Genomic DNA, 25,755 nt, shown 5'->3' with positions numbered 1-25,755 from the left:
CTCAGACACCAATATCTGAAAAGAAAGTCCACTAAGGCACAGACAGAAGGCTGCATCCTCCACAGGTGTCTGCAAAAAGACCCAGGCTACAAGCTTACTTTTGAGTCACAGGGTGGACAGGAAGCTGGAGTGCAGCAGCAGCCTGGGGATGAGCATCATGGTGGGACCAGACTCTTGACTCCCCCAGCCTTTTTTGTAACCCTCACTCTATTCTACCAGAGAACAGCCCTAACTGCATCAATGGTTGGTCTACAGATAGGGTAGAGCATTTGGGTTTGTCTGGGCCAGTGGCAGGTCTGATGAGGAAGGTGCCTTAAGATTAGCCCCAAGTGAGTGACCAGCTTAGCTATGGGAAACCTAAAGACAAGAGAAAAGTCTCAAGTACCCTATAGCTGCTCAGAATTTAGCTTAGGTGCCTCTGGTTGCTCTCTCACACATATATATCCTTATCCTCCAAAATCCAGTCCCGGGGATTCACACCCAGTCTTAGCCCTTCTTCTTCACAACCAGTTCTAAGTTATGGGTCATGAATACCATGCCTGGAAAACAGAGAGAACCAAGTAGCATGTATTTCAAGGGTTTCAACCCCAGGCTGGCTGGTAGGCTAGTTCTCAGAACCTACCTGTCTCCACCTACCCAATGCTATAGTTACACACAATTGCAGACAATGCTGCTCTCTCTCTCTCTCTCTCTCTCTCTCTCTCTCTCTCTCTCTCTCTCTCTCTCTCTCTCTCAATCTCTCGTTTGTTTTTCAGGACAGGGTTTCTCTGTGTAGTTTTGCGCCTTTCCTGGAACTCACTCTGAGAACCAGGCTGACATGGAACTCACAGAGATCTGTCTGGCTCTGCCTCCCAAGTGCTGGGATTAAAGGTATGCATCACCACCGCCCAGCCGATAATTCTCATTTTTAACTGGGTACTTAGGATTCCAACTTGGGTCATCATGCTTGCAGAGGAAGTACTGATACCCACTGGCCAACTCCCCAGCTGAGACTACCTCTAATTTTAATTTTTTTAAGCATGGCAGCACAAGAGCTAGGCTGATACATGCACTTGGTAGGGAGGATATTTACATCCAACCCCTTGTCTGAATTGTGGGTTGTCTATGGCTTGTACCTAGGAGAGTTCGAAGCTGGAAGGGGCTGTGCCACAAACATACAAGAGCAACCTTTCTCCCTCCTCCCTCCAGCTTGAGCCCTTATTGTCAAAAACACTTAGGAGCTTTTGTGGAAGGGAAGAATCAAGTCCAGAGACCTTTTTATTTTTTTTAAACATTTTCACATTTAGATGTATGTGGGGAAGAGGCATGTCATCACAAGCACATGGAAGTCAGAAGACAACTTGTGGGAGTCTATTCTCTCCTTCCACATGTGAATCTCAGGGTTTGTACTCTGGGTATCAAGCTTGATGGCAAGCATATTGATGTGCTGAGTACATCTTGTCAGCTCTAGATACCTATTATTCCTCCCTTGATGTTTTGTTTTGGTTTTTTCCCTCTTTTATAATCTGTGATGTATTTTATGTGTGCCAAGGTGGTAGTGTGTGTGTGTGTGTGTGTGTGTGTGTGTGTGTGCTCACACGAGTGTGTGCCTGAATCTACTCTCCTGTCCCCTCACAGAAGCCATAAGAGGACATTCGGTGTCCTCCTCTATCACTTAGGTAGGGTCTCTCTCTGAACTTGGGGCTGAGTTCATTAGGCCAGCAAGCTGAACAGATCCTCCTGTCTGAGCCCACCCAACTCAACCTCCAGCTTGGGTTCCTAGCATATGAAAGACACCAGGCTAGTTAAGTAGTTGCTGGGATCCCAAATCCAGTCCCACTGCCCCACAATAAGCATACCGACCTCTGAGCCATCTCTTCAGTCCAGGACACAAATGAAAGAGGACGGGTACTGCGTGAGGCCTGGACTTCCCAAGTTGAACTGATTTTTCCCATTTTTAGTTGTTTTAATAATTCTATGTGGGTTTACTCCTGTGAAGGTGCTGGCGCCTGTTCACATCTCTGATGTCAGAGAAGAGCATAGAGTATCTTATTATACCATTCTTGGCCTATTTCCTTTCAGACAAGTTCTGTCACTGAACCTGGAGCTGAGCCACCATGCCCAGCCTACTCCTAACCCCACCCTCTCCATGGTACTACCATTACAGGCACCCTGTTTGGATTTTAATTTGTTACATGTTAATTTGTGCTTGGGAATTTAGGTTGTTAGCTTTCTTTTGGCACATATTTTTTCCCTAAGGGGCTGGAATGCCTTGTTAGGCTGGATCTCTTGTATCTGAAGTCGTCAGAGACCAGGGTGAGGGGTCAGGACACGACAGTGTCCTTCTGGATCAGGGTCTGCTCCAAGCTGAAAGAAAGCATGTGGAGCGGTTGTATGGGAGAGAGCCCAGGTGCAGCAGCTGTGGGGTAGGAAGCCAGACACAGAGTGGGCGTGGCCGCTCTCAATGGGGAGGAGAGACGTTCATCCACGTGACAGGAGTGATGGGGGTGGGTAGAGAAACAGTAAGGGTGAACTTGAGAAATTCAAGCCTGTGGTGTGGGCGGGAGTCAAGGCTGTGACGTTCCGGAACTGATGGTGTAGTGGGAGGAGCCAGAGAAAATTAGCAGAGGCTACCGGGACTGGAAAACTCAGGGATCCAGACTAACCCCCTGCAGCTAGAGTAAACGGCAGAGGGGGAGCCGAGACCGGGTCCCAGCAAGGCAACCAGGACGTGAAAGCTCACCCGAGCTACGAGAGTCACGTGGGACGGACTACAAAACTCACCCCGGTCAGAGCATCACGGTGGCGGGAACCACAGGCCGGGGTCTGGAAAACTATCAGGTCAGCGCAGCGGTGGGTTTCGGAGGAAAAGGACCAGGGTTTGATGTTCATTAAGGAAACCAGCTAGAAAATACTGTTTGCTAATATTTTATCCTTCAGTGTAAAGTTTTGGTAATAATAACTGGGTAATCCTAGTTGTTATTATTTATCTCATATGCCTGAATATTCTCATAACAATAATCTCGTAGATAATTTGAATGTACTTGTTGATGTTTGTAAATTAAGAACAGCGCCTGTGAGACTGTAAGAAATACTTTAATTGTTGTTCTTTTTGCTGTTGTGGAAAAACAAAGCGTTTCCTAATTTAAAGTCACCCATGAATTCTAACGTCCTTTTCTCCCAATCTGATATCTAAGGCCATATCATTAGTACCTGGCACTTTGGCCAAGAGAGCTTGTTAGTTTGTCAGGTAGGAAAGACTCCGATTTGATTGAATGAGAATAAATATGTGAGCAAGCCCCACAGTTACAGTTCTAAACGTTAATTGTTAGTGTTCCATCTGAGATACATACACTCTGTGATGTAAATACAGCTATCAGAAATGCACATTCTTATGCTGAGGTCTTAATATTACACTTTAAGGTCCAGACAAACACAGCGTGCATGCTGAGTGTGAGGAGATCATTTCCTACTATTTTTATAGCCAGAAAATGCACTATAGAACAGGATGATGCCAGAAAGCATCTTTTGAATAATTATGATAACTCATCTTCATCAGAAAGATGTCTCTTTTGTTTCCTTGATTCAAGAAACGTTCTCTTGCAGTGGACAGACACATGCCCAAGCTGTTGTGTTTTATTTCATTGTTGACATGCAGTGATGTGACTGTGGACTTTGCCTGGAGAAGGAGGAATACTTAGACCCTGCCCAGAGAGCTTTGGACAAAAACCTGCTGATAGAGAACTACAGCAGTCTGATTTCTGTGGGTAAGAAGAGATTTTGTTTGTTTTTCAGTGCTTCTTCCTTATTCTCGGGTTCCTTGGCAAATAAATGGTTCTGCATGTGTGTTAGGTGTGAGCTTTGTGTTGATGAGTCTTACATTTCATAGAGCAAAGTGAAAATCTCAGAGGAGAAAGGAGTGATTTCATGACATTTTGTCTTTTCTTCATGTTTGTCCTTTTGGAGGGGTTAAACTTCTTCCATTCTGTTCCATGAATAATTAAGAAACTCAATAATGTACAGTATTATCACCCAATCATAAAGTTCTGTTTCTACTCTAGAATTTTGACTGAGCTGTAATTAGAATTGGGACTCAAGATACACATATGAATCTAAATATTTTCAATATTCTGACAGGAAATAACAATTGGGAAGTAATTTCTAGAGTCCTCTTTTGTTTTCTCTTCATAGGGCACAGCACTGTATTTGATCTAAGTACTTAATGAATCAATCTGTTTCTCACATGCAAATCTCACACTGATGACACCTGGTCACCTGTCTGGAGCAAAACAAAGAGCCTTGGAAAGTGAAGAGGCAGTAACAAAGGTACCAGGGAGGGTAGAGGCAGGGCCCAGGTTCAGGTTTTCATGAAAGTGGAAACCTGATGTGAAAAGGGTTTGACCACATTTTGTTTTACTAGAAATGTTTATAGACAAGACTGCTGAGAAGAATCTCTTCAGGATTGCCCTGTTGTAGACATTAGACTTTCTATGTGTGGATATACATATACATATAGTTTTACTTGACTATGCTTGTGAGTTATGATGTCCCTGTTCCATTCATGTCTCTGTGCTTTCATACCAGTATTACATGGTTTTCATCACTATAATTTTAATATATTGTAAAGGAAAATTGATGCCTCTAAATTTGTTCCTGTTCTCAATTTCAAAGCTATTTGTAGTTTCTTCAGATTTTTATATCTGTTAGAGTTAATTTCTCCATTTTCTCTAACAATTCTAGGAGAATTTTGATAAGAATTGCTTAGTATCTTCACAAAGTGTTAAACTCCATACATCGCGCCTTCCCCTTCCTATCTCTGGTTGTCCATCTTCATGCCAGTACCACGTGATTTCACTATAATTTGAATGTATTTTGAAGTCACCTCTAAATTTTCTCTTTTTTTTTTTCAAAGATCTTTGAACTCTGTGTTTTCTCAAAATTGTATATCCTTCTAGGATTAATGTCTGCAAAAGAGATGTCAGTAGGATTTTGATACAAATTGCATTAAATCTTTTCAGAGGACTTACTTCCTCCTACATTTTGTTCTCTTGTATGATTAAGAGCATGTTAACCATGTGTCGGTATTCACATACCATTTATGTATTATGTTTTCTATCTGCTGTTATTGTCTATACTCTAGCTGCTATTGATGTCCTTATTCCAGATTGGTTGTTTTATATATGAGGCATTACAGTACAGAAGAGTGTTACTTGATGGTTCAGAAGTTTGAATCCTTCTGCTGTTGTGTGTCTGATTCTCTGCAGGCCTGCTAGGCATAATTGGCTCTGTGTACTGTTCATGGTCTGCTTTCTCTACTAATATCCTGTCTGATTTCATTCTCTTCAGTGACTGTGGAGTATTGACCTTTCCCAGCACCACTGTCCATTTTTTTTCCCTGAAAATATACCAAGGCTTGCTTTATCTTAGAAAATGTTTTGTAAAATGTGTCCATATTGATCACATAGTCTTATAATGAATGGGCCATTATTTTGTCCCTGGTTAGTAATATTTTTTGTTTTGTATTTGAATAGATTTTTCTTTGTCTATTACCTACTATGATTGTGACCATGACCCTTCCTTCTTGCTGAGGGTATATCTTTTTGTTTGGTTGGTTTTATTTTGTTTTTCCCTCCCTAAGGGACAATAATAAAGTGAAATATAAGAACATAAAACAAAAACTAATGCATCAGACTACAACAAAACAAACAAACAGAAGGAAAAGAACCCTAGAAAAGACAGAAGAAACAGGTACAGACAAGTTCCACTTGTTTGGGTAGGTCTCAGAAATCCTATAAAAAAAACACTAAACTAGAAACCATAATATATACCCAAAGAACCTGTAGGGTAATTAGAGAGAATATATTAAAAATAAACCAAAAAAATTAAATAAAAGTAAGATAAAATTAAAAAGAAAACAAATAAACAAAAAACAAGTAGAAAGCCCTGACACAACATTATGAGACAAGGAACATCCAAAGATGCCATTGTGTTCATTTTCAGTTGGCTTTGTACTGCTGTTAATGTAGGCTACCCTTAAGAGTAGTTTCCCAGTGAGACTCCCTTGGAGCAAACTAAATTTTTTTTTTTTTTTTTAGTTTTTTCGAGACAGGGTTTCTCTGTGTAGCTTTGCACATTTCCTGGGACTCACTTGGTAGTCCAGGCTGGCCTCGAACTCACAGAGATCCGCCTGCCTCTGCCTCCCAAGTGCTGGGATTAAAGGCGTGCGCCACCACCGCCCGGCCTGAGCAAACTAAATTTTTATTAGCAGATGATTATCAATTGGAGATTGCTTCTGGGTTAGAGATGGGGGCATATGTCTACTTTCAGCTCTAGGATTCAATCTGGTGCAGACCCCTGCAATCCCAGTGCATGCTGCCTCAATCTCTGTGAGCTCACATATGCTTCAGTCCTGTTGATTTGGAGGTTTGTTTTCTTGGGGTCCTCCACCCCTCTGTCTCTTATATTCTTTCTGCCTCCTCTTCTTCAGGGTTCCCTTAGTCCTGAGGAGAGGTATTTGATAGAGACATCAAGTTTAAAGCTGATTGTTCCAATGTCTCTCACTCTCTGTATTTTTTGGTTGTGACTCTGTTTATTCCCATCTGCTATAGGAGGAAGCCTCTGGTGATAGCTGACGAAGGCACTGATCTATGAGTATAGTAGAATTATACCAGTCTTTTTCTTTTGTCTTTTGTATATAGTTGGGCTACTCATTTTTGTGAGTTGCTTTTGTATCCAGGTATTTTGCTGAAAGTGTTTGTGAACTGGAGGTTTCTCCTGATGGAATTTTTGGGTCACCTGTATGTACTATCATTTGCAAATAAAGATACTTTGACTTATTCCTTTCAGATTTATATCCCTTTGTTCTCTTTCTGTAGTGGGTAGCCATTCCAGCTTGGATCTGGAAGTTCCAACCCCCATTGAGACTCTGGCAACTGTCATGCCTACGAGGTGGGGCGAGGGGAGGCGCCTGGAGACCCTAGAGCTGGATGGGCCAGCGCTCTCTCTGTCCCGGGAGGCTGAATGGTGAAGGTGGACTGTGCAGAGCTCCGGAGAACACCGCTGGACTGCATTACACCTTCCCCAGACCCTGCCACCTACCTATTACTTAATTTGTGAGTTACGCCATTAAATAAATATCCTTTTAACTACGTGGAGTGGCCAAAATAATTTCTCCAATATCTGGCGCTCACGTGGGGCAAACTCCAAAGGCCTGGGCAGCTCCCGCCCTCTCCTCCCTAGCTGGCGGGTACCTAAACCCGCCTGCAAAGTTCCATATAACCAGGGAACACCTACACGGTTCCATTCCCGAAAAAGGGAGCAGCTAGTCCGATCTCAATTCCCTAGCTTAGCCCCAGACCAGCGAAAGAGGCAGGGGAGTGCTAGCTCCGATTTCCGCCATCTCCCTCTGACTCCAGCCAAGATCGCCAGGAGGCCCTGTTTTGGAGCTGTACCAATGCCACCTGCTGGCTGAAAAGTGCTACTACACGCCCCAAAACCCACGAAAGGTAAGCATATTGTTTCAAGTAAAGGTACTTGATAATTTTACACCTTAAAATTGACTAACAAATTTTGAGTAATTCGTGTAATATTGCCGACAACATTACCTCACAAGAATTTAAAAACCTTTTTGCCTGTATGATGAACGACATCTTCCTGGAAATATACGACATTCCTAAGGCATATCTGGGCTATACCATTTTGGCATTCATCATAATAATTCACACAGTGTTCAAACACTGGTTTAAGAACAAAGATGAGTCATTATTGGGACTGATACAGGCTTTAAAAGATAGCAATGAAGGCTTACAGAAAAAGATTCTTTCTCTAGAATCTGCTAATCAGGATTTACAAAACAGGCTTGTACCCAAAATTGATTTTATTGATAATAAATATGAATATTTAATGGATAGAACACTAACTCTCCAGAGTGAAGTTGTGGCTACTCAGACAGTATATAAGGAAGAAAGATTATCGTTAATTGATAGGATAAGGTCCATGGAATCATGTGTTTCTGAGGAACATAAAAACTTTGATTCCATGAGAAATCTGGAGTCCCTTGCAAGAGAGGAGGTTCACTCCCTAGAACAGACCCTAGACCTTGCTCGTTTGCAAGCCCTAGAAGAAACTCTCAGTAAACATGACAAGGGAACTAATAAGCAGAAGGTCAAGACCATAGAGGTTGTAACATCTCCAAATGGCTCTCATACAATGGCTTATCCTGTTATCGTCCATGAGAAGCCAGCAGATGACACACACCCCGAGCCATATATGACATATACATTACAACCAATTTCAACAAGGGACTTAAAAAATATAAAGGAAGCAGTAGTTACATATGGGATACACTCCACATATGTAAGACAGATGTTAAATTCGTGGTCTACCTCATATAGAATCATTCCAGATGACTGGCATCAGTTAATTTCAGCTGTTCTAGAATATATCCAGCAGTTACAGTGGAAAAGCTGGTTGAGAGAAGAGGCAAAAAATTTAGAACAAGGTAAAATCAGAGGTTTTGTGATCTCCCAAGATCAAATACTTGGTGAGGGATGTTTCGCTGACAGGAATGTACAAGCTACTTATGATGAGCATACAATATCCCTATGCCGTACAGCAGCTCTAAATGCTTGGGAAAAATTCCAGAACCTGGAAAACCAACTGAAGTATACACAAAGATATTTCAGGGACCGCACGAACCCTTCACTGATTTTTTACAAAGGCTGAACACAGCTATAACGAGCTGTGTCAGACAAAGAATTAAGAAAAGTATTAACTGAGTCCTTGGCGTTCGACAATGCTAATGCAGAATACAGAAGAATACTTACACCATTAAAGATCAGATCAGCTCCTTTGGAATAATGGATTCAATATACTAATGGTGTTCAGTCTCTTAACTACAGTAATGAGGCTTGGATAGGAGAGACAAATCCCAGAGGTGAAAGAAGGCCCCGTGTTACCAAATGTTTTAAGTGTGGTACACCAGGTCATATAAGTAAAAACTGTACATGGGGTACTCCTAGAAGTAATACTCCTTCTAGGAATAGCCTAAAAAGGAGACCCCAACCACCTCCTGGATTATGTAGAAGATGTGGCAAAGGCCGACATTGGACCAGTGGGTGCAGATCAATAATAGATATACAAGGCAACCCTTTACTGGCGGGAAATACCTCAGGGGGCCTCTTGCAGGCCCCCAAAACAAACGTAGTACGAACATTCCCAGCCACTGTGGAAGAAATTCCTCTCCAGGACAACTGAATAAACCAATGCCTAATGTAAAAACCGATACTGCAATGGATGATAAAACAGCTTTGATAGATGGATCACAGTTTACAAAGAACACTATAAAACAAATATTTTGGCCACTCCACGTAGTTAAAAGGATATTTATTTAATGGCGTAACTCACAAATTAAGTAATAGGTAGGTGGCAGGGTCTGGGGAAGGTGTAACGCAGTCCAGCGGTGTTCTCCGGAGCTCTGCACAGTCCACCTTCACCGTTCAGCCTCCCGGGACAGAGAGAGCGCTGGCCCATCCAGCTCTAGGGTCTCCAGGCGCCTCCCCTCGCCCCACCTCGTAGGCGTGACAGTTGCCAGAGTCTCAATGGGGGTTGGAACTTCCAGATCCAAGCTGGAATGGCTACCCACTACACTTTCAGTTGTTATATTGCTCTAGCTGAGACTTCAAGTACTGTATTGAATAGACATGGAGAGAGTAGATAACCTTGCTTTGTTCCTGATTTTAGTGGAGTTGCTTTAAGTTTCTCTTCATTTAAAGTTGATATTTGCTTTGTGTTTGCTGTAAACTGCTTTTATTTTGCTGAGATATGTTCCTTGTATCCCTAATCTCTCCAGGTCTTTTATCATGAATGGGTGTTGTATTTTGTCAAAGGCCTTTTCTGTATCTAACCAGATGATCATGTGGTATTTCTCTTTCAGTTTGTTTATATGGTGGATTACATTTATTGATTTACATATGTTGAACAATTCCTGCTGGGATGAAGTCTACTTGATCATGGTGGATGATCATTTTGATGTGTGCTTCAATTTGATTTGCGAGTATTTTATTGAGAATGTTTGCATCTATGTGCATTATGGAAATTGATTCGCAGTTCTCTTTCTTTGTAGGTCTTTATGTGGTTTGATTATCAGGGTAAGTGTGGCCTTGTAAAAATAAACTTGCAATGTTCCTTCTTATATTGTGGAATAATTTGAGGAGTATTAGCATTAACTGTTATTTGAAAGTCTGGTAGAATTCTTCACTGAAATCATCAGTCCCTAGGCTTTTTTTGATTCATAGGTTGTTAATGACTGCTTCTATTTTACTAGTGGTTAAGGGTATGTTTAAATTGCCTACCTGGTCTTGGTTTAACTTTTGTAGGAGGTGTAAATAGAGAAAATGATCCATTTCTCTTAGATTTTCCAGTTTGGTGGAATACAAATACAAAATGATTCTCTCGATTTTCTTAGTTTCTCTTGTTATGTCCTCTTTTCCTTTCTAATTTTGTCAACTTGGATATTCTCTTTCCACCTTTTAGTTAATTTGGATAAAAATTTGTCAGTCTTATTGTTTTTCTCTAACCAATTCTTTGTTTCATTGATTCTTTGTATTGTTTGTTTTTTCTATTTTCTATTTTTGTATTTTCTATTTATTGATTTCAGGCTTGAGTTTGATTATTTCTTGCAGTATACTCCTTTGGTTGTTAATTCTTCTCTTTCTTCCACATCTTTCAAGTGTGTTGTTAAGTTACTAGTATGAAATCTCTCCAACTTTTTTGTGTAGGCACTTAGTACTATGAACTTGCCTCTTAGAATTGCCTTTATTGTGTCCCATAAGTTTAGGTATGTTGTGTATTCATTTTCATTCAGTTCTAGAAAGTTTTAAATTTTTTTTATTTCTGTCCTGACTCGTTTTTCATTCAATAGAGAATTGTTCAGTTTTTATGAGTTTGTAGGCTTTCTGTTGTTTCTATTGTTGTTGATGTCCAACTTTAATCCATGGTATTCAGATTGTTTGCAGGATATTTTAATTTTCTTGTATCTGTTGACACTTACTTTGTTTATGAGTATGTTGTAAGTTTTGGAGAAATTTCCATGAGGTGCAGAGAAAAATATATAGTCTTTTGTGTTTGGTTGAAATGTACTGTAAATATCTGTTAGGTCCATTTGGTTTATAATGTTGATTAGCTTCAGCATTTCTCGCTTTAGTTTTTATCTGGATGACCTGTCTATTGGCAAGAGTGAGCATTGAAGTCTTTCACTATTAGTGTGTAAGGGTCAATATGTGATTTAAGCTGTAGTGTTGTTTCTTTTATGAACTTATTTGCCCTTGTGTTTGGTGTATAGATGTTAAGAATTGCAATGTCAGATGAGTGGCAGTGGCACGTGCCTTTAATCCCAGCACTTGGGAGGCAGAGCCAGGCAGATCTCTATGAGTTTGAGGTCAGCCTGGTCTACAGAGCAAGAACTAGTACAGAAACCAAAACTACACAGAGAAACCCTGTCTCGAAAAACCAAAATAATAATAATAATAATAATTTAAAATGGCATGACTGACTTGCTTCCTGGATCCATTTGTCTCTAATTTTTGTTATGGATTCCCGTATCTCTACATATCTCTACAGTCCCTTCTAGCTTTTAAAGTCTCCGTTGAGAAATTAGGTGTAATTCTGATAAGCCTACATTTATATCTTGGTATTTTTCTCTTGCAACTTTTTTTTTAAGAGTGTGATAAAGATTTATTTTTTATGTTTTTCATATTTTCTTTTTTTAAAATTTATCTATTTATTTTTATCTTTGTTTTTATTAAGAGATTTTCTATTTGTTTTACATATCAACCACGGATTCCTTTGTCCTCCCATCTCCCATCCCCCCAGCCTTCCCCCTCTAATCCACCCCCCATTCCCACCTCCTCCAAGGCAAGATCTCCCTTGGGGAGTCAGCAGAGCCTGGTACATTCAGCTGAGGCAGGTCCAAGCACCTCCTCCCTGCACCAAGACTGAGCAAAGTGTCTCAGCATAGGCACTAGGCTCCAAAAAGCCAGCTCATGCACTAAGGACAGATCCCGGTCTTACTGCCTGCCCCCTAAACAATTCAAGCTAAACAACTGTCTCACTTATCCTGAGGGCCTATTCCAGTACCATGGGGGCCCCTGAGCTATTGGTTCACAGTTCATGTGTTTCCACTAGTTTGGCTAGTTGTCTCTGTACTTTTTCCAATCATGGTCTCAATATCTCTTGCTCATAGAATCCCTCCTCTCTCTTGTCGATTGGACTCCTGGTGTTCCACCTGGGGCTTGGCTGTGAATCTCTGCATCTGTTTCCATCAGTTACTGCATGAGGGTTCTATCATGACAGTTAGGGTGTTCGGCCATCCGATCACCAGAGTAGGTCAGCTCAGGCTTTCTCTCGACCATTGCCAGTAGTCTATAGTGAAATCATCTTTGTAGATTCCTGTGAACCTCTCTAGTATTCTGCTTTTTCCTATTCCCACGTTGTCTTCATCATCGTATCTCTTTCCTTGTTCTCCCACTCTGTTCCTGATCCAGCTGGGACCTCCCACTTCCCTAAGCTCTTTTTCCCCCAACCCTTGCCCTCCACTACCCTTCCTTGCCCCCAGTTTGCTCATGTAAATCTCATCCATTTCTCTGTCACTGGGGGATCGCTGTGTCTTTCTTAGAGTCCTCTTTACTAGATAGCCTCCTTGGAGCTGTGAGTTGCAGTCTGGTTATCCTTTGCTTTACATCTAGTATCGACTTATGAGTGAGTACATACTATGTTTGTCTTTCTGAGTCTTGCTTACCTCACTCAGGATGATATTTTCTAGTTCCATCCATTTGCCTGCAAACCTCATGATGTCATTGTTTTTCTCATGGTCAGTTAGACAAAACGACAGCCTACCAAATGGGAAAAGATCTTCACCATCCCCACATCTGACAAAGGGCTGATGTCCAGAATATATAAAGAATTCAAGAAACTAGACATCAAAATACCTAACAATCCAATTAAAAAATGGGCTATAGAGCTAAACAGAGAATTCTCAGCAGAGGAAGCTCAAATGGCTGAAAGACATTTAAGGAATTGCTCAGCATCCTTAGTCATCAGGGAAATGCAAATCAAAAAGATTCTGAGATACCATCTTACACCTATCAGAATGGCTAAGTTCAAAAACACTGAAGACAGCTTATGTTGGAGAGGATGTAGAGCAAGGGGAACACTCTCCCACTGTTGGTGGGAATGCAAACTTGTACGGCCACTTTGGAAATCAATATGGCAGTTTCTCAGAAAATTGGGAATCAATCTCCCTCAAGACCCAGCTATACCACTCTTGGGCATATACCCAAGGAATGCTCAATCATACCACAAGGACATGTGCTCAACTATGTTCATTGCAGCTCTTAATACTCTTTCTTTTCTTTTTTGTTTGTTTGTTTTTGGAGACAGGGTTTCTCTGTGTAGTTTTGGTGCCTATCCTGGATCTCACTCTGTAGACCAGGCTGGCCTCAAACTTACAGAGATCTGCTTGCCTCTGCCTCCTGAGTGCTGGGATTAAAAGCATGCGCCACCATTGCCTGGCCAGGTCTTGTATTCGTATTGCCCTCCCCCCTTCTGTAAAATTCTTTACGATTTGGACAGAATAATGTAGCTTTCACATTTGTGTCTGTGTACTCAGCAGCCACTTATTCTCAGTATTTGATAAGTTATGAGTCTCTGAAATATCTGGTGCCTGTTGCTGAAAGCAGCATAGGCTATGGGTTTAAGCAGAATCACTTGAAGGAGATTATATATATCCTCTCATTGTGCCTACCACCTACCTTTTCCATGGGCTTTTGCTAGGTTTATTGTGCCTTGTGTGTTTTTCCTTCTGTGGAGAGGGCCTCAAATTGAATCAGAAAGCACGTGGTTACCAGGAAACAGTCTTGGGACCATTGCAACAGTGAACATACCTTGCCAGGTAGGGTGGAATTATAGCACACAGGGTCCACATCTGGGTATTGCCCTGGTCACTCTTCTTCTCCAGCAGCCTGCATACCACCTTTTGGTGCTATGATTGCTAGTCATCAGGGAGTCTAAGATTTTTTTAGGACACTCTGAGTGTTCAGCTGACTTGTCAGCACATTTTATTGGTATGTACAACACAAACTGACATTTGTATGTGGATTTTTAAGCTTATGAATAGCTTATTAAAGTTATGAGATGTAACCTTAATCAGATGTAATATTCTGATGAATATTTATAGTCTCTGAACAGCAAAATTATATTTCTTGCTAATTGGGGTAACTTGCATTCTGGCTTTCCTACGTTGACCCTTTAAAACTTTTTTTATTCCAGCTTACTCTGGGTAATAATTGATGCACTATGTTGAATTGGTATGGATGCCTTTGTCTCTATCCTGATTAGCATGGGATAAGTCCAGTTTTGTCATTTAGTATTTGGATTTAGGTTTGTGACTTATAGTCTTTGTTTTGTTGAGGTTTCTTCCTAATGTTTTCAGAATGTTCAAAGCTATTAAGCAAATGTGAAGTGTGTTCCAAGGCTTCTTAGGAATCTCTGCACATGATTATGTTTCTTCTCTCACTGAGTCTATGCATTTGCTTTGTTTTTTTATTGATTTGTTTATGTTGAACAAATCACTCTTACAATAGGAGAATGAAATAAACTTTAATTCAGTTTTTCATGTAATTTAGGGAAGACCTTTGTGTCTGTTTCCATCCAGGCAACATATCAATGACATGTTTTACTGTAGGAGTAACTTGAAAAGTAAAGGCAAATTAATTGGAAATATATGGAAGAAAAGAATGAGTTCTTAGTAGCACATGGGGAAATAAATTTTCAGTGTTACAAAAGTAGAATTGATCTTAAGCAAGTTCCTTTCCACGTGCTTGTCCTTTCTACTTTTGATATCACAGTAAATCTGGCTTTGTACACCGAGTTTTCTGCCATTTTTTTCCCTTCATGTTTTAAGCAGTCTCTCAGAGAAGCATCAGTGTAATAATTTTATAAAGGACCTGGGGAATTCAGCACTGAATCTGTCCAGTCCTAGAATATTTTTAGAGGAAAACTGTTCCTGCCTCAATCTCAGAACTTGCTTAACATCAATTCTACTTTTGTAACACTCAAACTTTATTTCCCCATGTGCTACTAAGAACTCATTCTTTTCTTCCATATATTTCCAATTTATTTGCCTTTACTTTTCAAGTTACTCCTACAGTAAAACACGTCATTGATATCTGTTGCATGGTTTTAGCTCTAATTTATGGTCCTCACCAGTATGTGGCTCTGTCATGTTGTATGTCATGTATGCCATGTTGAACTAAATCCAGGTGTAAATTTTCCAACACCCTGTTAAAAGTTATGAAAGTTTGATACTTTCTTTACTATGGGATTTCTCTGAAGACTCCTTATGAGATTTCTCTCAAGGTTCTGCTCTGGCATTCCCTCCTCTACTTTCTCACTTATGACAATTACTATCTCGATACTTGCCTTATTTTCACTCATATTGAAACTCCTTGGCAGGACTTAAAGGAAAACCTCTCTTCCCCTTCAAGGCCTTGTTCTGGTAGCCTCTTGATGGTATATTATTGTTTCTCACAAATGCTCTTCTATCTTAAGGCTGGGTCATGGTGTTAAGGCCCTTTTCCTAGCAAACCTCATTTCTGAAGGGTAATTATGTGCCCTCTTCCCTTCCAGCCTGTCACTCCATTATTATTTGTAACAGTCAGAGCAATCAGAACAAGAAATGAGAAGCTAATGTCTAGCTTCACAGAATCAACAGAGATTGGCTCACTCCTTACCAACTGAAGCAGTCAGTCATGAAAAACTGAGCCTAACCAGTATTTACAATCTTACTATTTCTTGGTTCATTAAGAGCTACATCAGTGGGTTCTGCATGTTTATAAAGTCCCCATTAGGGATTATTTTAGCAAACAGATGCATTCATTTACTGAGCTAAAAAAGAAGTTTCTTGCAGTATTGCTTGCTGCCCATTTATAACACTCTGGTCTCCCAGGGACTGTGAGGGAATGTACAATGATAGTGATGTTATTTTCATGCCTGCTTATAAATCATATGGATGATATCTCTTCTGCAACCTGTTGATCAAGGACTCATTCTGGTGTTAAAGCTGTGTGTTGAAGAATTACTGTTCATTGTTTCTTATATGACACAGACAGTAATTCTTCCAACTGACCTGGACAAGGAACACAAACATCTGCAATGATTCAGCATTGTAGATGGCAACAAGAAACTCTGAGACACCAGAAACGGCAGAATTAAGTACCACTTGAGAATAGAGGATTTTTTGTGGTTTTCATGATAAATGTCTCCCATAGTCATATGAATACATGGTCTTTAGTTGCTAGTATGGTTTGAGGAGGTTTGTGTGTGGCCTTTTGTAGGAAACATGTCACTGGAGGAGGGCTTGGAGAGTTTAAAACCTTTTCCCAGTTTGCTTGTATTTGAAGACGTGAGTTCTCAGCATCTTGCTCTAGGCATCATGACTCCTGTTTGCTTCCATTCCTGCCTAACACAACAGACCCTTATCCTGTCACTATAAGCCCAAATAAACCCTGCCTCCTATTAAGTTGCCTCGGTATGGTTACCTTATTATAGCAACAGAAAAGTAATTAAAACATATTCCTATAAAAATCTAGTTTAAGGGTTTACGATACAAGCTAAGGAACGATCTTGAGAGTATCTTTGTTGTTGTGACAATTAGAAATAAATGTGGAGCCTGCACTGTAGCTGGAGAATTTCTCTCCAGCCCCTCCAAGTTCCGCCAGTCCTGGAACCCACTTATAAAATAAACACACAGACTCTTACATTATTTAAACTGCTTGGCCATTAGCTCAGGCCTATCATTGTCTAGCTCTTACTCTTATATTTAGCCCATTTCTATTAATCTTTACTTTGCCATGTGGTTTGTGGCTTACGGTACTTTACATCTTCTTTGTCCTGGTCGGGCTCTAGGCGGTCTTTCCTTTTCTTCCTCCTTCCTCAATTCTCCTCTCTGTTAGTCCCACCTATACTTCCTGTCTGGCTATTGGCCAATCAGTGTTTATTTATATAGAGTGATATCCATAGCACTGCATATGTGATGAGATTGCTGATACCTCCTGACAGCATCAGAAAGAAGGTTCCTCACAGATAAGGAATGAACTTCTTTTGTTCATGGAGTCCAGAGCTAGTAAATACCCATTGTCATGTGAGAATATAGGGTTTATCATATGGATGATGTAGGTAGGAATGCAGGAATAAGTTCTGAGAGGATCTACCCTAATTATGAAGGAATTTCTAGTACAGAGAAGTGCTGTCACCTAGCATCTTCTATGACAGAGAAGTCTTACAGAAGAAAAGGTGAATTGTATTTGATATTCACAGTTTTCTTATTCTACTATGTAGCCACAGCACCCAGATCTTCAAAATCTCCACAGTGATCAGTCAGTTATGATCTGTTCCCACTGTCCATAGCTTATGATTGCAAAACAGAACTCATCATCTGCATCAGAAAATAAGTTTTTTTAAAAAAATTTTAAGGTCTGTGTATTCATTTTGACCTAAGTCACCTTCAACAAACTGTTCCATATTCTTCATATATATTTATTTTTAAATCTAAAAATATTTTATGTGTATAGGTGATTGGGTTGCATGTATATCTGTGTACTGTATGCAAGCCTGATGCCCCTGGAGGCCAGAAGAGGCCATTATATCCCTTGGAACTAGAATATAACTGGGTACAATTGGTTTCTCAGTGTATTTAAATGTATAAAGAGGGATTGGAGAGGTGACTCAGAGATTAGGAGCACCGGCTGCTTTTCCAGAGGGCCCATATTTGATTCCTAGCACCCACATGGCAGCTCACATCATCTGTAACTCCAGTTCCGGGGAATCTGTGGTGCCCTCTTCTGACCTCTGCATGCAGCAGGTGCAAAATTTGTGCACATGCATACAGACAAACACACACATGGAATTAGTATAGAAATTAAAAAAGAAATTATTAAAATATCCATTAGCAATCAAAAGACTAAAAGTATGATATACTTGTAATGTATATGTATATATAATGGCTCCATATTTATGTAAATGCGAGATTAGCAATAGTATTCAGACATTCTGAATATATCTTTATTTTGTGATACATAATGAACATAAAATGGAATATATTGTTAAATAAGCTGTATGTGATTAGGAAAATGTCATACATTTGTTTTGTGGAAGTACAAAATTGACCTTAAATCCCAGTACTCAGGAGAAAAAAGCAGGCAGTCTCTCTATAGGACCGAAGCCAGCCAGCACTACTTAGTGATATTTTGACTCTAAAGCAAAGGGGATATGGGGAGGGACTGAAGAGATGGCTCAGCAGTTAGAAGTATTGGCTGTTCTTGCAGAGTACCTGAATCTATTTCCCACATGTTGCTCAAAACCATCTATAACAATAGTTCCAGATGATCTGACATCCACCTCTGGCTTCTGCAGGCACCAGGCATCCATGTTACACAGACATACATGCAGCCCAAGCACTTATATATGTAAAAAATAATAAAATAAATTTTAAGCCATTATTTGCTGACAAGGATTGCACTGATTACTTAGACTATTATTGGGAATATGGCCACTTGCACATTGTCATTTATCTTAGTCAATGTGCATGGAAACCCATTTTCTTATTTATATCTTTCCCTCCCCCCCCCTTTTTTTTAATTTAGTGCCTTAAGAATTTTATCACAAGTGACAGTGTGTATAAGATCGGCACAAGAGTTCAAACCAGACCAAAAAAAAAAAAAAATAGCATTGAGAAATGGAAGCGGGCACACATTCTCATCCCTGGCCAAGAACTTTGTAATTGCTATCTGCTAGGAAAGCGAAAATGAGTTTTCTCCAATGAAGTATTACTGGGTATCAACCATATTCCAGGGCAGACCCCATGCCAAGGAGTAGTTGCCCAACATAAAGCAGATTCTTCTGTGTGTGTATGTGTGCATGCACACATGTGCATGTATGTACCTTTTGTTTTAGATTTTTTGTCATATTGTCCCTTTTTGTTTGTGGATTTTCATTTTTAATTTTTTTGTTATTTTTCCTGGTTTTTGTTTTTTCATAAGAGAGAGAGAAACTTGAAGTTAGGTGGGGAGGGAGGGAAGGAGGATCTGAGAGGAGTTGAGGGAGGGATGAATATATGAAATATATGTAAAATAATTTTAAATAAAAATTTTACAATTCATCTTAGAAGTTATTTAGCTCCATAGTTAAGCTTATTCCTGTGCCTTTTGAAAAGTACTGTTAGCGGATTAATTTCCTAATTTATTTCTGCGTGTGCTCATTTTAGGCACATGGGAAAATTAGTAATTTTTATATGTTAATTTGCTGTCCAGTATTACTTAAAGCACTTATCATATCTAACAGTTTCCCATGGTATCTGTGGGACTTGTATTTATATGATCATGTCATCACTGAAAAAAGTAATTTGATGTATTTCTTTCCTACTTTCATTGCTTTTTTTTTCTTTTTCAGTTTTCTCATGCTAACTTATTTTGTTGTTGTTGTTGTTGTTTTGTTTTGTTTTGTTTTTCGAGACAGGGTTTCTCTGTGTAGTTTTGGTGTCTGTCCTGGGTCTTGCTCTGTGAACCAGGCTGGCCTCGAACTCACAGAGATCCACCTGGTTCTGCCTCCCACGTGCTGGGATTACAGGCGTGCACCACCGCCCAGCTTCAGTCTAACTCTTAATACTGTTTATTAATTGAAACTGAAGAGAGTTTGTATATTTTTCTTGTTAAAATTTTATAGGTAAAGGCTGGAGAGATGGCTCAGCAATTAGCACTTGTTGCTTTCAGAGAACCAGGGTTCAGTTCTAGTGCCCACATAACCCCCCACAAGCAGGGGATCCAGCACTCTCTTCTGAACTCCAGAGGCACCAGATACACACACATGGTGCACATACATACTTGCTGGCAAAACACTCATAAAATAAATAAATCTTAAAAATTGCATTGTTAGAAATAATAATATACATATTTTTCTTTGCCCTGCACTGTTGTCTTAATTTTGGCATACACATCCTTTATTGTGTGAGCTCTGTTCCATGTATTCCTAGTTCCTTTAGAAGTTTTATCATGAATACTTGCTAAGCTTTGTGAGATGACATTTCTGTTTCTATTGAGAATTTTATTCCAGAGGATTTCTTCCCTCTGATTCATTGCTATTCTTGGTGGTTGGATTATTGGTAGTACATTTCTGTCTTCCTTCTCGAAATCAATCCTTTGCTGTGTTTGGACACATTTGGTTACTTCTTGTCTTGCCTGCATTTGTGTATTACACAAATGAAATGTATCATTTCCTATCTTCTCATAGATATTTTCTCTCTAATGAGTCTGTTTATGGTTTGTCCCTATTTGTTATCTGTAGTGCTACTTTTGGCTGAAATGAATTATGTTAATTTGTATTTATCTTTATCTCCATCAATTTTACAAGGCAATTTTTCTGGGTGCAACAATGTGGTTGACACTTCTTTGCTTTCAGGCCTTTAAATATATATCCCATGCTCACCTGGCTTTAGGATTGTTGACACAGCATCTGGCATTATTCTGGGGGTTTGTTCCTCTTATGTTGTCATTGTTTCTTAAAGAATTTTAGTATTAATTTTAGCATTTTATGTTTGACATTTTGATATGGAAGGACCAGAAGAATTCCTATCATTGTTCTTAATACAAAAGGCTGAGAGAAGAGAGCAACAGGGAGAAATGGATGGTTCTCTGATAAACACATCTCAGGTGGGTAGTAATGTCTACTTTTCTGTTAGAAATGTTATATATTGAAACCTTGCGAACCTTTAATTATGTGCTTCTGATAATGCTATCTAAAGTGTTTAATTTCCATAATTTTTTGTCTTCTTGTATATAGAAAAGCACTCTATTTAGTATAGTAGTTCATGATAAAACTATGGTTTGTTATTTCAGGGTCTGTTGACATTCAGGGATGTGGCTGTGGACTTCTCCCAGGAGGAGTGGGAATACCTGGACTCTATTCAGAGGGCTTTGTACATTGATGTGATGATGGAGAATTACAGCAATCTGGTCTCTGTGGGTGAGAATATTTTTATTGCAGAATTCCTAGGTCAATCTGTCACTCTTTGCATGGCTCTAGGTACTTGACCTGAGTAGTGGCAGTGAAAGAATAAAGAAAGAAAAACAAACACATGAACACCCAGAAAATCTGAGATCAAGTGGGCTTAGTTCTTAGATGGAGAAACCACAGCACCCTGGAAACTCAGTGTGTTTATTACATAGAGTTGAAGAAGGAGGTGGGGCTACTGCATAGAGCTGAACAAAGAAGTGTGATTTTATATGAATAAACGAGGAAGCAGGATTATGGTATACAAGGAGGCAGGTTTATGGTATACAGTTGAATCAAGGAGACAGATTTAGTTAAATTTATTAGGAGCAGTCACTGTAGGGGAGCAGTCTTAAGACCATAAACATATAGGAGAAGAAAGCTAAAGTGGACATTTTCTGCACACACGGTCATTGTTTCCATATACACCCCAGAGGAAGGCTTTACTATCTTTCTAAGCCTCACCCTGAAGATGAAGACTTCATCATTTTCCCATAGGTCTGAGACTGTGGTCCTTAACATGGCCAGTTCTGTAACAATGGACTCTCACTCAGGACTTCACAGACTCAGGGCTTCCTCAGCTCCTGACATTCATCCTTTGTATGCATCAGCTTTTTAGTGTGTAGACTCTGTGAAGCTGTCTCACAAACTAAAGGAAATTATCAAAATTTTGGTAGTAGAAATGAAGTTTTTCTTTGCATTATGTGTTTGTTTTGTCCTCCCTTTTGGAGGTATTATGCATCCTTCAGTTTTGTTCTATGATACATTTAGAAACTCAAAAACATATAGTGTACCCACCCATATCTTAAAGTTCCATTTTCATCATTCATCTGATACAGTTTTAAAATCCAAAGGCTGAAAATATTTCCTAAATATCTTCAAGATACTAACAGGAAATAACAATTGGCAATTTGTTTCTAGAATTCTTTATTTTGTGCTCTGGTCATCTGCTGAGCAGAGTATTGTGTTAGCTTAGATGTCCAGGTAATTTTTTAAAGAATCTAGCAAGGGTTATGTTCCACTTTACAAAGCACAGGAATTGTCTGCAGGGTAGACTTGGTCACCTCTTGGAAGCCAGACAAAGTATCCTTAAATGTGAGGAGAGAGGAGACGATAGCCAGATAGATAGAGAACCAGGTGGTGTTGTGAATGAATGAACAGGTCCAAAATAAGGGGTTCAAGTAAAACAGGAAGTACTGTCTGAAAAGGCTTTACCACATTCAGTTCTACTCACAGTAATTCTTGAAGTTACAAAATGGCTTCTTCAAGATGCATCAGAAGACTCTCTGTCTTACTATATCTGAGTTATATTGACTTAATACTAGTATGCAAATGCTGTCATCTTGAAATGATTGTGTTTTATAATCTGTCATAAGTCCATGAAGTAGGATTATTCTTTAATTACCTTCCTTGTAAATATATTACACCCTTTATTTTTAAAAATAGTATAATCTATCATGACTCCATGTAATTGCCTTCCTTGTAAATATATCAGCATGTTGAATCCTTCATTTGTTTTCTTAGTGGAATTGCCCTTCCAGAAAGTTATCTCAAGAACCAGTGAAAGCAGTGGTCTGAGGAATTTCCATTTAAGGAAATAGGGAAAACAGTAGTATGTGGATCTAAGTCAACATAGGGTTAGAAATAAACAATTACTGATAATGATGTCTCTTTCTATAATGATCTACAGCATATGATACCTAGCAGAAATATTTATTTTGCCCTCACTTTTGAATACTCAACATATCTTTGAGAAAAATGCCCTGTGAAAGTTTTAAGGAAGCATTTAATTTTAAAAGAACTTAAGTATTCTAAAGATTAATCTTTGCTGCATATACTTAAGTAAATATTATAAATGCAGTATTGGATTAAACTATTTGTTTATTAATTTTTTAAAAAAATAAATAAGTAATGTATTCTAAATCTAGTCAGAAAGCTCCATCCCAAATTTAATTACTGATTCCTCAGTAATTACTGTGTACATTTTTGTGGGAATCCATAACAATCATAATGGGCAAAAAATCTCCACTACTGAGAGCTCTATTCTAAATTACTAGCTTACTTAAAAGAACTTAGGGAAACAATTATACATTGAATCTGTTTAATCTTATATCAAACCCTATTAATGTACTCATTTTTCAGAGAACTATTGCATGTGTGAGATTGTCCATCAACATATGGATAGTGAAGAGATATATTCTAAATGTAATGATGTTGATGAAATCCTTCATGAATCCAACAGATATACAGTTTATAAAACAAGTAATACTACAGAATATTTTGATAACTTTAGCTGTGATTGTAGTCACAGGAATACCTCGATTGAATCACCAAATCTAAATAGAGATAAAAGCATGCACACTGGAGAAGAAACTTGCAAATGTAAAAATTCATTATTTGCCACTACCTACAAACTTATGCAACATGCAGTCTGTATTGGAGAGAAACCACACAAATTTAGGAAGTGTGGGAAATGCTTTGGTTCCTGTTCAAGCCTCACTGGACATCCAAGAATTCATACTGGAAAGAAGCTATATAAATGTGATGTTTGTGACAAATCCTTTACCCATTGCTCAAATCTTAGAACACATAAAAAAATTCATACTGGAGAGAAACCTTATAGATGCAATGACTGTGGTAAGTCTTTTATTCAGTTGTCTGCACTTAAAAGCCATTTCATTGTCCATACTGGAGAGAAGCCTTACAAATGTCAGGAATGTGACAAATCCTTTGCCCATGGTTCCACTTTCAGGAGACATAAGAAAATCCATACTGCTGAGGAACTTTATACTTGTCAAGAATGTGGCAAAGTGTTTTATCAGTTGCTATACCTTAAAAGCCATTACAGAACCCATATTGGTGAGAAGCCTTACAAATGCAATGAGTGTGACAGATCATTTATTCACTGTTCATCTTTTAGAAAGCATCAGAAAATACATTCTATAGAAAAACTATACATGTGCAAAGAATGTGGTAAGACTTTCCTTGAGTTGTCACATCTTAAGAGGCATTATAGAACCCATACTGGAGAGAAGCCTTACCACTGTGAAGTATGTGACAAATCCTTTACCACAAACTCAATTCTGAAAACACATCACAGAATTCATTCTGGAGAGAAACCTTACAAATGCAAAGACTGTGACAAATCCTTTACCCAGCATTCAAATCTTAGAAGGCATCAGAGAATTCATACTGGAGAGAAACCTTACAAATGTCATGAATGTGACAAATATTTTACCCGATTCTCAACTCTTAGAAGACATCAGAAAATTCACACACTGGAGATAAAAATACCATTGTAAGTAAGTTGGCATATTCTTTATCAAGATCTTTATCTTAGCCGGATGGTGGTAGCTCACGCCTTTAATCCCAGCACTCAGGAGGCAGAGCCAGGCAGATCTCTGTGAGTTCGAGACCAGCCTGGGCTATGGAGTGAGTTCTAGGAAAGATGCAAAGCCACACAGAGAAACCCTGTCTCGAAAAAAAAAAAAAAAAAAAAAAAAGATCTTTATCTTTTTGAGTCACAACAGGATCTATAATAGAGAGAAACAAGGACAAAAGAAATTTTTGAAACTCTTTAATGAAGGTTGGAATCTTAGAAAATATCACAAAAATTTATACTGAAGAAAATTCTTGCAAGTGTAACAATGTGGGGAAATCTTTAACAAAAACATTTTTGTAGTACAATATCAAAAATAGATATAATGAGGACAAAATGTAGGAACCTGAAGAATGTGGCCAAGCTCTTAGATTTTCTACCAGTTTTGTTGTATATCAGAAAACCTATACTGAAGAGAAACCATATAAAATATATACCCATGTGCTATCCTCATGTCCTGCTCTTCATTGGAAATTCCACACACTACAGAACCCTCAAAATGCATTCAGTTTGTCAAATCTTTCTTCTAATGCTAACATTGTAGATACATTGGAAAACTCATCCTGAAAGAAACCCAAGAAAATGCCTTAATAAAAATTTGTCTTTTATTCCACCTTCAAAATATTCATTCTGGAGTAAAACTCTACAAGTACCAAGAATGTAAGAAACCTTGACAGAGACATGTGAGTGTAACAGCACATGCATGCTTGTGGATAATAGCTCTGAAGTCCTCAAGAATGTGCAGGAAAATCATTTTTAAATACTCAACATTGAGAGGTATTTAGTCCTGCTTCAAAGTGCAATAATAGAAGAGTGATATTAGAAAGACCAAGGCATAAAGACTTGTAGACACTATAAAAGCCAGTGTGTTGTAAAGAACAAAACCAGATGAATACATGAATTTTTCATGTGTTTGAGTGGAAGTGAATTCTTATATTTGAGCAAATAAAATGGTGTTTGGAAACATTTTTTTTTTATATTTCCAATATTAGAGTTTGTTGAAATGTGAACACATGCCATCTTGTTTGAAAATGATTGTGTGATAGTTTTTATCAACTGCTGCTGCATCAAGCCAGACCCTAAGACAGAGACAGAGGGAAGTTAAGTAGTTAATGCCTGGCCCCTGACTACTCTGAGACACTAATCAGCTGGAGAGAATTCTTTGATGCCAATATCAGATTTGTAAATAACTATACAACCCACCATGCCATCTTCCAGTTCCTATATTCTTGCTGTCTGCCCCCCTGTAAAGGTCTCTGAGCTTTGGAGGATGAATTACCCAGGATTTTTTAGAGCAG

The 25,755-nt window shown here is 39.0% G+C and overlaps 1 protein-coding gene across 3 annotated transcripts; it reads left to right on the top strand.

Annotated features, from left to right (window-relative positions):
- The first annotated feature begins 2,532 nt into the window (after positions 1 to 2,532).
- LOC114687771 (zinc finger protein 54-like) lies at positions 2,533 to 24,503 on the top strand. Of its 3 annotated transcripts, XM_028862403.2 has the most exons (6): positions 2,534 to 2,820; positions 3,638 to 3,746; positions 4,171 to 4,305; positions 20,644 to 20,738; positions 20,925 to 21,051; positions 23,221 to 24,503. In XM_028862403.2, the coding sequence occupies exons 4-6, from the start codon at positions 20,709 to 20,711 to the stop codon at positions 24,378 to 24,380; spliced, it is 1,317 nt and encodes a 438-aa protein (XP_028718236.1). In that variant the 5' UTR covers positions 2,534 to 2,820; positions 3,638 to 3,746; positions 4,171 to 4,305; positions 20,644 to 20,708; the 3' UTR covers positions 24,381 to 24,503. The 3 variants fall into 3 exon arrangements, 2 of the variants coding, with proteins under 2 accessions (XP_028718238.1, XP_028718236.1); XM_028862405.2 differs by lacking the exon at positions 4,171 to 4,305 and having other exon boundaries at positions 2,533 to 2,820; XR_005089712.1 differs by lacking the exons at positions 20,644 to 20,738; positions 20,925 to 21,051; positions 23,221 to 24,503 and adding an exon at positions 6,588 to 6,824 and having other exon boundaries at positions 2,535 to 2,820.
- Positions 24,504 to 25,755: the final 1,252 nt, after the last annotated feature.

The sequence above is a fragment of the Peromyscus leucopus genome, chromosome 22, assembly GCF_004664715.2.
Source record: "Peromyscus leucopus breed LL Stock chromosome 22, UCI_PerLeu_2.1, whole genome shotgun sequence".
Classification (NCBI taxonomy): domain Eukaryota; kingdom Metazoa; phylum Chordata; class Mammalia; order Rodentia; family Cricetidae; genus Peromyscus; species Peromyscus leucopus.
Note: the sequence above shows the minus strand (reverse complement) of the source record. Positions and strands in the feature narration are given on the sequence as shown.